Source organism: Odontesthes bonariensis, chromosome 1 (genome assembly GCF_027942865.1).
Source record: "Odontesthes bonariensis isolate fOdoBon6 chromosome 1, fOdoBon6.hap1, whole genome shotgun sequence".
In the NCBI taxonomy this organism is placed as follows: Eukaryota; Metazoa; Chordata; class Actinopteri; order Atheriniformes; family Atherinopsidae; genus Odontesthes; species Odontesthes bonariensis.
Window position 1 is genome coordinate 36948563 of NC_134506.1, and position 13257 is coordinate 36961819.

At 38.9% G+C, this 13257-nt stretch overlaps 1 protein-coding gene across 3 annotated transcripts in view; it reads left to right on the forward strand.

Moving 5' to 3' along the window:
• tspan4a (tetraspanin 4a) overlaps nucleotides 1–13257 on the forward strand; it is a 180841-nt gene that overhangs the window by 49236 nt on the left and 118348 nt on the right. For 2 of the 3 annotated variants that reach the window (XM_075466290.1, XM_075466299.1), the window contains exon 2: nucleotides 1617–1696. In XM_075466290.1, the coding sequence (XP_075322405.1) occupies nucleotides 1634–1696 (63 nt within the window). In that variant the 5' untranslated portion in view covers nucleotides 1617–1633. Of the gene's footprint in view, nucleotide 1; nucleotides 1697–13257 lie in introns of those variants that run through there. The other variant, XM_075466283.1, reaches the window with a different exon arrangement.

A 13257-nucleotide genomic window follows, 5' to 3' on the forward strand; every position in this document is an offset into this window, starting at 1 on the left:
GGAGGGTGAACAGAGAGAGAGAGAGAGAGGCTGTGAAGAGAGGGAAGGAGGGAGCTTCAGGCAGCGAGGCTGGACTACCGTTCAAACACTGCAGTCTCTCTTTTGCTTCTCCAAGGAAACTATCTTTCCCTTTTTCCTGCCTGTCTCTCCTTCTTGCTCATTCTTTTTTCGCTGCGTTGCCTTGACCCCAATGGACACTTTGATCACCTTGAGGAGAGAAACGCTGTAGCGGAGGAGGGAAACACAAGAGGAAGCGCCACCGCACACTTTGCCTCACTGATGAGAGTCTGGAAATTAATTAGCCACCGTCAGCATAGAGGGGGGGAGCAGAGAGGAGCACAGTTAAAGAATAAGAGAGTTGACTTGGTAGATGTGTGAAAAAAAGGGTGTGAGGAGACGCAGAGTAACACATAGACACTTTTTGGAGGTAAAGGGACAAGTTAGGGAGGAGGCATGAAACAAGAAGGAAATTAGGCAAGGCAGTAATTCCACAGGAGTACTACTTCAGGAATACAGAGATTTGTCCAATCAGAAACTTAATTCATCATCGTTTCATTTGTCTTTCTAATCCTCCTCTCACATCCATAACCCAGCCTCCATCTCTCACCTCCTTGTCTCTTTTAGTTCTTTCTTTTTGCATGTCAGCAAAAGCACATCAACAGCCACAACCACAAGCTGAACACTATTTGTTATTCCTGTGAGCAATGTATTCTCATCTAAAACTGAGTAAAAGAAGTTGATTTAGCCAGAACAGGGGTGCTGTTACTTGCTGGCCAGGGGCTCCTGATCAGGAGAGACCAGGTAGGACGCTTCTGGATCTTTTTGCCAACGCTGAGCAACTGGAGAGGTTAAGCTCACCAGTCGTTTACCTGATTGAACAGTGAACCTCATAACATTAAACTGTTATGAGATGAAACTACAAACCAGCTTATCTCACAGAGCCTCGCACCTGTTTTTGAGGGATTACTCAAAGGTAAACAGGGATGTGCAGATGCATATGTGTATTGTGGGACTATGTCCTAAATACACAGAATTATACACGTGTTGTGCCAGGATTATGCAAAATCTCCTGCTGAATTAAAAGACACTATAAGATTAAAGACAGGAATTTAAATCAAGTGAATAGCAGCACATTATCTCCAATAGATTAACCCAAATCAAGTGTGACCACACTTAGGATATAATTGAATTAGCAGTTGCAGAGTTTGTTAGGGGTCATAATTATTTTAGGCTCAACAAGAGTTAGAAACATCCTTGAAATTCATCTCTCAGCCTCTGGTGGAGTAAATCCTGGTGCCTCATTGTGGACTTTGCTCAGAACTGAAGTACACTGAATAACTATTAAAGACTTTTGAAAGCTCATTGAGCTTCCATAATGAGACGCTCAAGCACAGACGAGACTCCGTACCGACGTAGTCCATCTCTGGACAGCAAACCCGACACACCACCGTTCACCTCTGGGTTTCACCGTTTTAGTGGAGAGTTTGAGTATAAGCGACCACCTTTTGCGTTCGGTTTCCATACGACAAAGGGGCCAGAGACCTCCAAGGGGCGGTACGCCCAGGGGAAAAAGTATGTGGTGTTTTACCTGGACCTCTCCTTCATATTCCTTCTAGAACTGCGGCGCTGCAGGATGGCCGAAGGATGCATGATGGCCCTGCGTTATGGAATGGTCTTCTTCAACCTCCTTTTCTGGGTGAGTACGTTATCATCTTTTTTTTTTTTTAAATGTATAACAGAGTGTGGGTGAGCTTTGGGAAGGGTTTGCGAAAGTGATGTTTCACCTTCTTGACGTCAACACATCTGTTTCTGTGTTACTCTGATGTCTCCTATCTTGTTTAGAGTGAGCTCTGTTTTGTGTGTCCATGCAATCATAGTGATGTTAGATGAGGGAGGAGGGGCAGTGTGAGATAGATCGTGCATTTAGATCATGTGTACAAAGCCTATTGTGTGGGTGAGTGAAGCTTTTTCTGTTCCCAATACAGTAGTTTCAGTGTGGGTGTACTCAGCATTGTTTTCTGTGTTAAGCCGTGCATATTGGGGAGCTTGCATTGTGCACAGACTTTAATCACAGTGTTGCCATTGTGCTGCAGTTATTCACCTACCTCTTCTATACCCTCCTCCATGAACAACAGCACTTCATGGTCCATCAAAGATTCTGGTGTCAGTCTGCTCTATCTGGCTGATGGTGTCTGTTTGCTGTGGGGATGTTTGAGCTCCAGTGTGTCTGCCTCTGTCAGTCTCACACTGATAGCCCCACAACAGATCACTTTCATTTGCACTGTGACGCCTGTCACGTTCCCTTGCTGTGCTTTAGATTTAAAGATCTTCGGCCCATGCTTGATTTTTCTTTTGCCACCAACTCTTTCTGTTCAACCCATTGCAATTTGTCACAAGGTTTTAAAGGGTTTCAAGCCACTGTGGTTACGTCTGTGAGATTACTTGATTTGTCAAATGTCTGTTCTTATAGGAAACAGAATGAAATGAGGCCTTTATTGTTGAAACGTAATTCAGAAGCCAAAAATGCCATCCCCTTCGAGTAATGACTAACCTCTTCACCTGCATATCCTCTGTCAGCTATAAACTGCTGTCAAAGTGGGATGGTGGTGTTTGTTATTAGTGCACAGTGTGTCTGTATGTTGCCGTGGGGGATATAATAAATAATGACCACAAAGAACTACAGCTGTCTCTTCTTCTTGAGAAGTCAGTTTGATATGATCCTCAGAGTTAGAAGAAAGTAGTTCTAATATCAATTCTGGAACTGAAAATGATAAATATGAGCCAGTGTCACCACGAATAAATATTGATTGAGTCATCTAATCCAAGATTTTAAAGGTTTTTTTGGGATTCCTAATTTTTAAATTGGAAATTGAATAGATTTTGACCTTAATCCCAGCATTCTTTACTTGATATAATGTTAATGGAAGTTCACCACTAGAACCTAATAGATTCAATTGTATAGCACTGATCTGATTAAAATATGTTTCACCTCACCTTTATTTTCACTTTCAAATCATATGAGGGTGTTCTCATCATCAGCTCTCAGATTATTTATATCTGTGAAATTTTTTGCCCCTTCACTAAAACTGTCAGTATTTTAGAAGAATTAATTTATTAAAGATAGTGCTAACTAAATCAGACAGTAGAGGTGCTACATAATGCTTATGAAACAAATTCAAATATATTTGATCAACATATGTGTGAACAGAGTTATAGCAGGTACTTACAGTGAGAAAAACAGGTATGATTGGGACTGCTATGAACAATGTTGGATCCAACCTGCTATTAAACAGCCTTCCAACCAAGGATTTGAGGCTTCAAAAGTGAAATCAAGTGAGTCAAAACAGTGAAATAAATACTTCTTAATGTAGCTTCACTGATTACTCCAAATATAGCAACATTTTTAGTATGGTGACTCAAACAAAGGTGCAGGGTAGTAGAACTAATGTAGACTTTATTAAGAAAGGAGCAAACAGAAAGTGCTATAAGGCAGGAAGTCCAATAGTCTTGAATATAATTCCAAAATGAAATCCAAAAGAAGATGTATGCCTAGAATAGACAGAAACCACAGAACTTAGACATACAGGACATAGGACATAAGGAAACCAATGAGTGTTTATACTGAAGGAGCTAACGACTAACAAAAGGCAAGTGGTGACGATGTGATAAATGAATCCAGTGGTAAAACAAGGACAGGAAATAAGCTTAACAGTGAACACAAGTGGCCAACATCTATAAAACAAACCAGGAGGCAAGACAAACTCCAGTGTTAACTAAACCAGAACATGAGATTTTGAAAAGATACAAATGAAGACACAAACAACACACTCAAAATAAGTTGTAAGAGAGGCATGTTTACTGTTGCGTTACATTACCCTTCCTTTTAATTACACTTTTTAATCATTTGGAAGTCGAGGATAACAATTGTTGCAATTTTGCAGAGTAATCTGTGTCCATTCTGGCTGGAACAAAGATTTCAGCTGCTCAATAGTTTGTGGCTGTTGTCTGATTCTTTTCTTCATCCTACCTAATGACACTTCGATAAAAATCAGATATGGAAGCACACACACTCTGTGTCTACAAAACCAAGCTGTTGTGCAGAATAAGGTCCACCATTGTTGTGCCAAAACAATTACCTCCTGGGAAAATACATTCTGATACAGACCTCTGGATCAGTGCTACCCTCACACAAGCCACCTGTCCCATTGTCACAGTTTCACCCCCATACCAACACACAGATTTGCAGATGACATCATGGACAATCTTTCTCATCGCTACAACATAAAACACGATGTCAGTTTTTTCTAAAAGTGGCTGTTTATGTGGCTTATCAATGCATTTAAAGGTTTTGCATATTCAAAGCTGTTTTCTATCCACCATTAAGGATAGGGTAAAATATCAACACTGAAAACACAAGAAGAGCACTTGGTTTTAAAGATTTGTTGACCCTCCATCCACCTTGACCCTGTCACTACAGGACTTTGTTGTTATAACAAAACCATAGGCAGTTCCTCCTTCACTCCTCTCATAATAATGACCACTTGTCACAAGAAAACAGGGCAGCGTAGGCATCTTGTAACTTGTTTTTTCTTTTCAATATGAAAACAGTCTTGACAGGGTACACACCAGCTACTAAGAACAAAACTATATATATTCTATGAATACTGTTGTATTAAGCAGTATAGATGTGCATTTTTATGTGCTGCCTCTACAGAGAACTCCCACCCCCCAATTTTAAACCATATCAGTTTAATAGAGAAAGATGGAAGTCTTTGGCTTATTTTGTAATGACTTGAGTTGACTTTCCTTTGTGATTATTGATTCTAAAATTAAGTTGTAGTTATAAAATTGCCTTTGTGAGGGAGGAAGAAAAACATGCCAGAGAAGGAAAATGAGACATGGAGTCAGGAAAACAACATAATTTGATGGGTATTTTAGCAAAATACTATGAAAGCAGAACTTCTCAGTGTCAGTTCATCAGCCTCTTAAGACCCCAGCTTAAATTAAATAGGCTTGTTTATTTCTCCTGGCTTTTTCAGGTGAATAGAACCTGATAAGTATGAAACCTTGGCTTGGGCTTTGAATGAAAAGTACTTTTGGAGGAAAATACATGTCCCTGAATGGGGATAAAAGTCACTAGGTTTCAGGTGGCTAAACCTGAGACTGCATTTGGCGATCATTTGCACATTCTGCTGATGGGGACTAATTGTAGCTTTTTTATGAACTATCTTTCCAGAAGCAAAAATAATAAAGAACTGGAAAGTTACAGAGTGTGCTATCATGAAACGAAAAAAAATAAAAACAGCTCATTTCTCACCCGTTAATTGAGTCACTGAAAAGAAAAAGTAGAGGCCTTAGCAACAACTGCTTAGCACCGATGATAAAGGTAGAAATTAGTTATATGTAACTACATACATCATTGTCCAACAATCTTTATGCTGCAGATACACATCAACAACTAGATTAGAAAGTGACAAACACGCAGAGAAAACCATCAATCTGAAAGATTAACTTAAATTCATACAGTTAAAGTTAAAAAACTCTGTTGGGCAGATGGAAGAACTGCATGATTACACATGCTGCGTGAAAGGATAGAAGAAGTCTTCACGTATCATTCAGCAAATATATAATAAAGATAACGGAATGCTGCCAACTATGCTTTCAGCATCAAATATTCAGCACGTCTGATCTCCAGTCTTTGTTCTGTATACAGTATTAATAACATCCACTTCCTGTCCTTCCTGTTTCTCTTCTTGTTGAATAAAGAGCAGCTTTATTATTGTATTGATTTGATTTCTATCCATTTTATTTAGAAGATCTCTTTATGATGACCCTGATGAAGGCCACTAAAATGAAATGGTGTGACAGTACTGCTGTTCTTTGCTGTACTTGTGATCCAATTTATCTTTGTCCTCCACCCTGCACTCTGGAAGTAGATGAAATTGTGTTCAGGAGGCCTCCCGTGTAACGTCTTTTTCCCTGCTGAGGTATTACTTATCAGATTCCCTCAACTCAATCAAGTGTGTGTGTCAAGGGGTGCGTTGAGAAAATGTATGACTTTAAGGCACATAAAACTTGTCTTGACCTGCAAAGATGAAATTGTAGTTTGTTCCACACAGAAGGACAGCTGCTGACATTTTAGATGAACAACAATTATGAAAGCACAAACTTCAAACCTCTCTCATGATCTCATGGTTAAACTGCTTCTGAATTGTTTATTCAAACTCTTAATATGTTTGAAATATCAGTGGGTGGAGAGTTTAAATAAAACAACCCTCAAAACAAGCCTTGTGAAGTTTCACCTAACACTGTCAAGTGAGTACCAAGTTATTTCGGAACAATGCTAAATCTCCTTCCTGAGTTTTCTTCCATTTGCTACACTCCAAAGGTTAACACACAAAGTATCATTATTTTTACATAACAATGAGGAAAGAAATTAATTTCCATTAAGAAATAAGACTAGAATCATGTCAGTAATAGTCAGCACTCTTATACTGTTTCTTAAACTGTTTTCTTTGCACTGCAGCTGAGGACACAGTTCTGATTTGAACTGTGAGAAAATGGTTCCATATTTCTTAACAGTTGAAACTATTCTTTCAGTCAGAAACACAGTCATTATACAATGACTCCTCGTGTTGGTGTCACTGGCAAATTTGTTCTTGAGGCAATTACAAGGTCTCAAGAAGTCAAACTGTGATGGGTTTTTTGAAAATGGCAGTTTAGATTGAGGTCAGAACTGCTGGTTTTTGTAAGTATGATTGGTGAGATGAGATGTCATGCTACAAAGATTTGAAAAAAAAATGTATTCACTGATTTATCCCCTGATATTTGTTTAAAGTTTTCTATGCTACAAACAGGTTTTTTTACTAGGACTTAATGTGTAAAATAAAACTAGTTATTATCAGATTTTCTCCAATATTTAAAGAAAACCTGGAGTCTTAAAATTCCACTTATTTGCTACAATATAGGCGACATAATATATATTTGCAGGAGTTCAACTGAATGTGTCATTACATTACATATTATACATGGTTTTGAAAATTTGCATAGAACAAAAATAGTGCGAAGCCACTAATCTGACTGATTTTGAGCATTCATTCCATTAAAAGGTGCATCAACATGCTGATTGTCATGGAAACTAGCCTTTTTCTACCCACTGAATGAAAAAAACAAACCCAGGTCTGAGTAGGCGTGGATGTGTGTGTCTTCCCACATATATGTCACACACTTTGGTGCAAATTAAGTCAAGAGAAGTTAAAATGTATCATTTAAATTGGAGGCCTTTGGGTCTCCAATTCCGTTCATTTCACTTCCGTGTTAATTCTTTCTACTGTAACTGCTGGAAAATAAGCTCAGCGCTCTGACCCCATACTTTAACGCCTGTGTGGGTGAGAGCTGCCTGGTTATCTCTTCTTCCCTGACAAAGTGTCAAAAATTACACACAAAAAGTGAGAAATGCATTTCTGTTGTGCAGAACAAATGCTGATTTATTACCTAAATCGAGGAGCAACGACTACCAGAAAATTGGGCAACTCAAAAACATTCATATTACTAATTTATATGTGCAGAAGAAACAGCCCAGAGCTATAATATACAAAAAAGGACCCTCATTTATAGCCACTTAATCTTCTAAGCATAAACGTGTCTTTTCCACACAACAAGGGAAGGAGGGGGTGAAATCCAACAGCAGTAGGTGAGACTGGGACTAAGAAGGGATAGGAAGAGGCAGGCAGAAGTAAGAGACGAAAGATATGTCCTCTGAAGTTGTGTTTACTTGTCATCCTAATGTAGGTCAGGGCCCTGCGGAGGATCTGTAGATTTGTGAATGGGTTGAATCTGTCTCCACTGATTTAGCCAGATCAATAGAAATTGTCTTACTACTGATTTGAGATCTGTCAGCTCCACCCTGCCCATCCCCTGCTGCCGCACACAACATCGATTTGCAGCTGCGCCGATGGGGAACGTGCACAGCATGAGCGGTCCAGATAATAGGCCTGCAGTTTGCATTTGCTGAGTTTGGCATGTTTGTGGAGAGAGCTCACAGGCAGCAATGTCATTCGAATGAGGGGAAATGTCTGGGAATGGTAGTATTCTACCAGGTATGACAAGTCTCTCATGTTAGTGCAGCAGATTGTTGGGATACTGAATGTAGTTCATGTTGAATGAATGAGCATATTCTCAGATAAATACCTACCTACACCAGAATTTTTTTTGTGACGGATTTTGTTGAAAATGTCCTCTAATGTTTTAATGGCTTCATAAAGCGGCTTTAGATGGTGCCTCAGTGCTGCAGCTTGGCCTTTATCGGCACTGCCAGTTTAAGACAGAAAACCCTTTTATTCCAGTTTCAGCATTACTGAAACCCGATTTAGGCATTGCCATAACACTGACCTCCTTGACGCATTCATTTAGCATTTTAGAATCCAATTTTCTTCATGTTTCCATGGTTATTAAAAAACAACAGCCACACATTTTTTCCTGCCATGACTTCCTGCTAACCACTGACATTTTAAGCTGTTATTTTTATCAAAAATATTGGTTAATTTTATTACTTTTAGAAAGGACATTTTAGAAAGGTTTTTACTGAATATTTGAAATTGTTCTTTAACCTTCTCAGGTCGTGACATTAGCAGAATAGGATATTCTTCCACTGAATTACTTCAGTGTGCAACAACAAAAGGCTTTCAGTAAACATGTTCCTTTATATTACTTCTGTTTCGATCCAGATTCAGCATGGCACTGCATTGGTTTCCCTTGATAGAAAATAAAATACATCCGTAACCTGGTTCTATTGAGTTAATAAACAATGAAAAAAGCTGATCTCAAGTCTGTTTTAGTTGTTCGACCTGGTGTTTTTCACTTGCCTGTTCACTTTGACGGCCCAGTCTTACTTTAATTCTTAATTTGTTTTGAATCGCTTTTCAAGAGAGGAACATGTTGCGTTGATGCAGATAATGTCACTAGGACCCATTGAGCAAAAAGTTCTTTCGTCTTAAATAGAATCCATAAGAGCGTCTGCCAAACTACTGTTCCTGCAATTGGCAGGAGGGAAAAACTCTACATCAGAGAAAATGTAATTCTCAATCCACAAAGTCCTCTAAAGGAGGAGGGAGAGGGGTTAGAAGGCACAACTACCCTTGCCTGCCAGGAGATAGAATCAAATGAAGATTCAATGTGATGTATTGGTTTCCTTAGCCAGGTTATTTTAAATCAATTGGCTTTAAATGGATACTACTTGAATGAATTTGTCTGGTTTGGACTGAACTGGATTATATGAATTGGATTGTAATTGAATTACAACAAATTGACTTGAATTGGACTTTGACAAATGTGAACTGGAGGTATATAAAAGCTGAACTGGTTGTCTAGGTGACACATGAAAACAAAAACATATCACGACAACACTTTGTTGCTACCTGGTTGGGTTTAGGCAATGCACGTGCTTAGGGTTAGAAATTAAAAAAATAGAAATAATAAGAAAAACATGGTTATTACTAAATGAACATATAAAACTGCATAAATAATTACTTCTTTTTAACATGCCATGTCACCATTTTGATGCCCATTTGACCCTTCACATGTAGTTGTATCATGACTGCTAGAAATCACTTTTATTTTTTTTACTTTATTACAGGTTGTTAATGCCTAAGTGAATAAATGAGCTATAAAGTTACTGTTAGTCGGTGGACAGTTTCCTTTGAGGGCCATGAACTTGCATCATATCATCCATCATTTTTACCTTTCGCAATGAATACAAATTTAGATGTATTTCTATTGTTCATTGTGGCATGGACAGGACCCGCTTGTGCTTCTGCCATCAGTGCTTTGTTTTCACATTGCTCCTCCTCTGAGAAATGGATGCATGCAAACTACCAATATATTCTGCATTCTGCTCTCAGATAATTTTAGTTGCTACTCTCTCATCTCATTTGCTTTTGTGCTCACTGAATGGTGTTTCCTCTGGTGAATGTCAAAATCAACCAGTTAGAGTTCAGCAAGAATGGCAGAAAAATGTCCAAAAGTCGAGATGAAAGAGCTGTATGAGTGCAGTTTGTTGTAAACCCACACGCAGAAATAGCTCCTAAATCTTTTATTAGTTTAAAAACATTCAGTATCAGTCGGAAATGACATGGCTGGAATAGACACATCAGAACTTAGCTCAAAAGTAAACAAATAAAATATACTTCCAACAAGAAATTGACAAACAAACACATAATCAGGCACTGAAGAGAAACTATATATTTTTAATTTAAATCAAAGAGCTTTAAATGTGCTGGTAGCTACATTTAGTGAGTGTTGAACAGAGATGAACTAGTTGTTTATCCTTGGTTCCAGTATTTCCGCAAAGCAAAAACTGTCTGGAGGCAGTTGCTTCATATTTACCATCCATACATGAAACGAGTATAAGTTGCATAATTTAACTCTTGATAAGAGACCAAATAAGCTTATTGTGAAACCACTGAACTTCCCCTTTAAATGTAAACAACCACATTACCATCATTAATAGTATAATGTGTATGTTTATGTACTAAATAACCCAGTTTAAAAAAGGATTAATTATCAGCTACACTTAACTCAGAGGAGGAGATCTCACTTCTCGCCATCATATTTCCATATTAGCCTCAGGACTGAGTGGAAGCACTTAGTGAGAGATGTGCTCACTGTTTTGTCAGTATTCTGACAGTGAATTATTTCCACTGCATCAGTCTGGCATGACTGCAGTGAAACTGCTGTCTGTACAAAGATGCAGCAATAAAGCACAAGGAACATCTTTTAAAACAGGTATGACTACAAAGGCAGGTGCACAACACTTCCTTTGCCAAAGTTATTGAAATAAATACACTCTGATGGGCACCATGATATTACAAGTGTTTTCATTATTTTTTCTTTCCACTCTTTACCAAGCTTAGTAATATTCAGTAAAAAGAGGTTTGATCACATTATGATTATACTTAATCATTTCTTAATTTTCAAGCCAACACATGATGTTAGATTAAAGGAAAGCCTTAACATGAATGGGGGATTTTGGATGTGTTAGGGTCTTTATACACTGAGCTAAGAATCAGCCTTTGTGCATGTCTTCTCTGCAGAGTTGGACCCCACTGATGTCTTTTTTCAGAATCTGCTGTTGGTGAGAGGGCTCACTCTAAATGGTTGTTCAGCGTAGCAAATAAGTGTACAAGAAGGGAGGCGACAGTGACGAAATAAATCAAACGGCTAATTTCACGTCACATATAATCTCCTCTCATTGGTCGTCTTCATCTCTCCAAACCAAGCAACAGTTTCACAACATGTGGAGTGAAGAAACTGAAGAGCAACTGATTATCCATCCATCCATTTTCTATACCGCTGAATCCGTCGGTCAGGTCGCGGGGGGCTGGAGCCTATCCCAGCGGTCAATGGGCGAGAGGCGGGGTACACCCTGGACAGGCCGCTTAGTCCATCACAGGGCCACACAGAGACAAACGAGACAAACAACCACACACACGCTCACACTCACTCCTAAGGACAATTTTAGAGACACCAATTAACCTAACATGCATGTTTTTAGACAGTGGGAGGAAGCCGGAGTACCCAGAGAGAACCCACGCATACACGGGGAGAACAACTAATTATCAATATTGAAAATTACAAAGCATGTTTGTTTGTCTTTTTAAAAAAAAACTACACAGTCTTCCAGTTTCCTGCATTGTATATTGGCGATGCATAGAAAACCAGCTGGCGGCTTCTGAATGCTGTTGGTTCTTCACACTGGTTTGGTGTATAAGCCCCCCTTAGATGGTGCTTACCACCATCATCAAATCACAAAATGAGATATTATCTTTTAGAAGAATAGCGTAGCATCCATTCAGTAAAGATCCAGACAATGAAGCTGTTTAACAATGTTATAAGACTTTAATTTTGGCTTTTCCTTTAATGTATCACCCATAAGTATGTGCTTTCTGTAATTCAGTGGGTTTCTGCAAATGTGCTAAAAATTAATAGGTATTGAGTAATTGCTATTCACAGATCTGAATCATGAAGTCTTAAATATCCAGAAAGAACAATTTAAGACTGGATGTGTTAAAGGGATAGTTCGCCTCTTTTGACATGAAGCTGTATGACATCCCATATTAGCAATATCATTTATTAAATTTGACTTACCCCCTGCTGCGTCCTGTAAGCAGAGTTCCAGCCTCGTTTTGGCGTTGACGAAGGTAGTCCGGCTAGTTGGCTGGGGCCACAAAAATAAAATGTTTTGCTTCTCAAAACATTATGCGTTCAAAAGAGTAATACATTTACATCACAAAATCGTTCATCCAGAGAAAGTCAGACCTCACAATCGCTTGGCGCTATTTCTCTCTCCCTTCATATCACTGCGTGCAGCCACCTGCCGATAGCCGCACCTGTTACGGTGTTTACTGCTCGGAAGCAGGGGACTGCTCGGTCTGCACTTCGGTCTGCACGGTCTACACAGCAGGCAGTGATACAAAGGGAGAGAAAATAGCGCCAAGCGATTGTGAGGTCTGACTTTTTCTGGATGAACGATTTTGTGATGCAAATGTATCACTCTTTTGAATTTGAATTTTTGAATTTGAATTGAAGTAAAATCACCTAATTGACAGTGTGGTGTCATGAAGGAGCTTTAGTTTAGGGGTGCAGTGAAGTCTCAAGTGGAATGCATAAACAGTCGAGGGACACGAGTGGATCTCACTGAAGTTGAGGAAGGAGTTGCTAAAGGAACCTGACAGGAAAAAAAAAACTTCTTGATCTGTGATGCAAATGAAGGCAGAGTTAATGTTGACTATCGCTAGTTCTCAGGTCACAGTGGAAAATGATACCTTGGATCTCTTTTGTTTGAAGAACAATGAAAAAGTAAGTTTCTATCCCGTTTTTGCCCCATGTGATTATTTTAGCGGATAAGCTGTATTCTGAATGAGACACATTCAAGAAACATCAAGGGGGCACAAAGTGAGTGGGTAAAAATCCTTAGTCGAAAGAGATTTATTCCCAGAAACAGCAATAGTGCATAAGTCATGTTAATTTGAATAGAAGCAGAATTTATTTCTGATATGTGTTCCAACACATTTCTTCTCCCTTCTGTCAACGTTTCTGTCACGTGTTTGCTTTCAATACTGTCAGATAATATTTCTGGTTGTACGGCTAATTCAGTGTAAGATGGGACTTTGCAAGTCAGGCTTTTATATTGTAGATTTCATGCATGCGCAAAACACAATGTGTCTCACACAGGAACATTTAAAATGCATTAGAATTGAG